The 3,214-nt window shown below is 38.2% G+C and overlaps 1 protein-coding gene across 1 annotated transcript in view; it reads right to left on the bottom strand.

Annotated features, from left to right (window-relative positions):
- LOC107643778 (AP2/ERF and B3 domain-containing transcription factor RAV1) overlaps positions 1–1,321 on the bottom strand; it is a gene marked incomplete at its 5' end in the record, with an annotated part of 1,423 nt that extends 102 nt beyond the window's left edge. Inside the window, 1 exon segment of the mRNA XM_016347516.2 lies at positions 1–1,321. This exon segment is cut by the window's left edge and continues 102 nt beyond it. Within this exon segment, the coding sequence (XP_016203002.1) occupies positions 103–1,321 (1,219 nt within the window).

Below are 3,214 nucleotides of genomic sequence, written 5' to 3'. Positions count from 1 at the left end.
ATCAATCACAAAACTCAACTAAAACTAAAAACTAAAAACAAATAAAATGAAGAAAAAAGAAGCACTAAATTAAAAAGAAAAAATTAAAGTGGAAGCTGAATGTTACAAAGCTCCAATGATCTTAGGCTTCTTGCTACCCTCCAACGTAAACAGTTCCATCTCTTTTCTCTTCCCATTGAAGCACCCACCAATTGAACCAGCAACATTATTATCATTATTGATATTCAAAATATTATTGTTATTGCTATCACCGGCATCAGATCCAGGAAGCTTTAAAATGTTAACACCAAAGAGCCGAACCATCTGAACCGGCTCCAAAACCGGTCCAACCGGTCCAAAAAACCCAACCCCATCATTACCAACACTTCTCGCCTTCCAGTCTATAAACAGTTGTCTGTCCGGTCCAGTGGACCGGTGGAAACAAACCGTATCACCGGCTTTCAGGTTCTTCTCCTTAACGAACCGGCTCCACCCTTTCGTTAGCACGTAGCTCTGGCTACTGTTCCAGTACGAGTAACGAAACCGCCACACTTTTCCTCCGACGTCCTCGAAGTTCAGCAAAACGCCCTTCGCCGCCGTAACTACTCCGCCGCCAGCTCCGCCGCAACCGTTTTGTAAGGGAAAGTGTTTCTCCGCGTGTTGTTTTGGTATAACTAACCGATTCAGTTTTCCCACGTCACTTGGCGTAACGGCCTTCTCGAACAACTGCTCACGCGCCTTCCCTCCACACGCGCCGGATGAAGACATCATCCCCGCGGAACCTCCGTTACCCGCAGCTCGGTTGAGTCGCCGCCCTATGAGGCCGCGGCTCCGCTTGCTCTGCTCCAGCTCGTCATTGTACGTGTGTTTTCTCAGCATGTCCACGATCTCGGATTTTGAATGTGAGTTGAGAAACTCGCTCTCGAAATCCTCGTCCTCGACCGCGGTGTTGTTGGACACAACACTGCCGAGGGGCTTGAAGTTGGTGACGGCATCCTTGCCACGAAACCGTTGAGCTGCGATGTCGTAGGCTCTAGCGGCCTCGTCCTCCTCGTTAAAGGTCCCCAACCAAACGCGTTGATGCTTCTCATAAATCTGAGCACCCCAACGTCCGTTTGGTTGGGGAACCACACCTTTATACTTGGACGAAGGGAGTTTTCGTGACTCCACTTCGGTGACGCCGCCACCGACGTCCGGATCCACGATTGTGCTGGCCCCGCTGCCGACACGACATAAGCTGTTTGGTGGCGGCGGTGACAGCTTCTTCGATGTGGCGGTGAATGGCGACGCGGGTGTCGCCGGGGTTAGGGTTATGGAAAGCGAGTCATTTGTGCACGTGGTGTTTCATCTACNNGGAGAGAAGAAAAAGAAGTTTTTTTTTTTTTTTTCTTTTTTGTGTTTGGTTTGGTTTGTTTGACTAAGAAGTAGCAGAAAGAGTTGTGTTTGTGTTGGAATAGGGAAGGAATATATATAGAAGGAAGGTGTACTAATGAATGTGTTATTTTATTATATAAATTGAAAAGGAAATATACTTAGTTGGGAGGGATTATAAATGATGAGGTGATAACTAATGGCTTGATTTTTGTTAAATTAATAATAATAATGTGGATTTGGGTATGGTGTGGTGGGTCAACTCAGATGGAGATAGAAGGTAAGGAACTAGGAAGATTCATGGTGTGAGAAAAAGGGTGGGGACTTGAAGGAATGGGAAGAAAGTAATGAAAGGGGTAAAAATTAAAAAAATAAAAAATTTTAAAAAATAAGAAGAAGGGAGAAGCAGAAGGAGAAGGAGAAGGGGTGGGTCTATATCCTCTGTTGTTATTGTTATTGATGTTGTATTGTATGTGTGAGTTGTGGGCTTTGTATGTTAGGTAGGACCCACATAATACCAAGTTGATGAGATTCACATGAGAGGGTGGACCTTGATTTAGTGAAGTTCATCCCCCCTGAACTTTGCTGCACCCTTCTATCATGCAAAGCCCCTCGGCATGGTCTATTCCATCTCACTTTTGTATATCATAAATTAAAAATTTAATGAGACATTTTTGCATCAATTTAACTATAAGATCTGATATTCAAGCACATCCATAATAAGAACATTATTTCACTGACTTTGATTTATTTAAGAAAAAAAATGATTAATCATCTTAACACGTAGCCCTATCGATTTTCATCATTATTAAATAATATTTGGATACAACCTATTTAATAAATAAAAAAAATGTGAATAGTAATGAATAATTTTTATATCTATAAAATATTATTATTGCGCTTATTTAATTAAGTATGTCTATAAATAAGTGCTTCAACAAATTAAAAGAGTAAAAGATTGAAAATTCTAATCAGAAACACATTTATATACACACTCATATCTCAAAAACTTCCTGAGTTCTCCTAAATTAGTTTTCTGTAGATTTCTTCCGCTCATCTTTTATTTTCTTTACATTTTTGCGATTTATCTTTCTGCAAGATCTAGTTTCTTTTATCTCATTTTGCCTAGTTCTTTTCTTATTAATTGTAAAATCGTTGGATTACTGAGAAGGCTTGAAGTTTGTATTTAACACTGATTTTTGAGAAGTGTTGTATATTTATATTCATACCATTTACAAGTTACATCTCAGAATATATTGATGTTGCATGCATGTTTATGATTCTGCAAGCTTCTAGCTTTCTTTTGTCTTCTTCTTCTCGTTGCCAAAGAGAGAGATTTTGATGTACTTTGAAATTGATACATGCAAAGAGGAGTTAATTAGTTTCGCTCCCAAAATATTACATTCTGAACCGAAATCAAACATAATAAATCTTTTATTTTAAACAAATTCTATATCAAACAAAAATTATAAAATAGAACAAAACCTAGAATATTTTGAAACATATATGCATTCAAAATCAAAGAAACACAGAAATGAAAGTAAAATCCTATATTTATTAAAGTGAAATTCAAGAAATTTCGAGTTATCTTCTATGATGTTATTCAACTAGGATTTCTGTGTATAGCAAAGTATAAACTAAGAAAGTGACTAATGAGGAAAAAGATAAAAAAAAAAAAGCACGAGATTGAGAGTGAGAGTGAGAGGATGCGAGAGTAAAATTCTGAGTTTGTGTTAGGAATTCTGCGTTGAATTAGTAAATTATCAAATCAATTTAATTAAACGTGATTAGAAAATAAACTCGATCGTGTAACATAACTGCTTGTCTAAAATATAATAAACCTTCAAAAGATTTTCTGCCTAAG

Source organism: Arachis ipaensis, chromosome B05, assembly GCF_000816755.2.
Source record: "Arachis ipaensis cultivar K30076 chromosome B05, Araip1.1, whole genome shotgun sequence".
NCBI classification, from domain to species: domain Eukaryota; kingdom Viridiplantae; phylum Streptophyta; class Magnoliopsida; order Fabales; family Fabaceae; genus Arachis; species Arachis ipaensis.
Note: the sequence above shows the minus strand (reverse complement) of the source record. Positions and strands in the feature narration are given on the sequence as shown.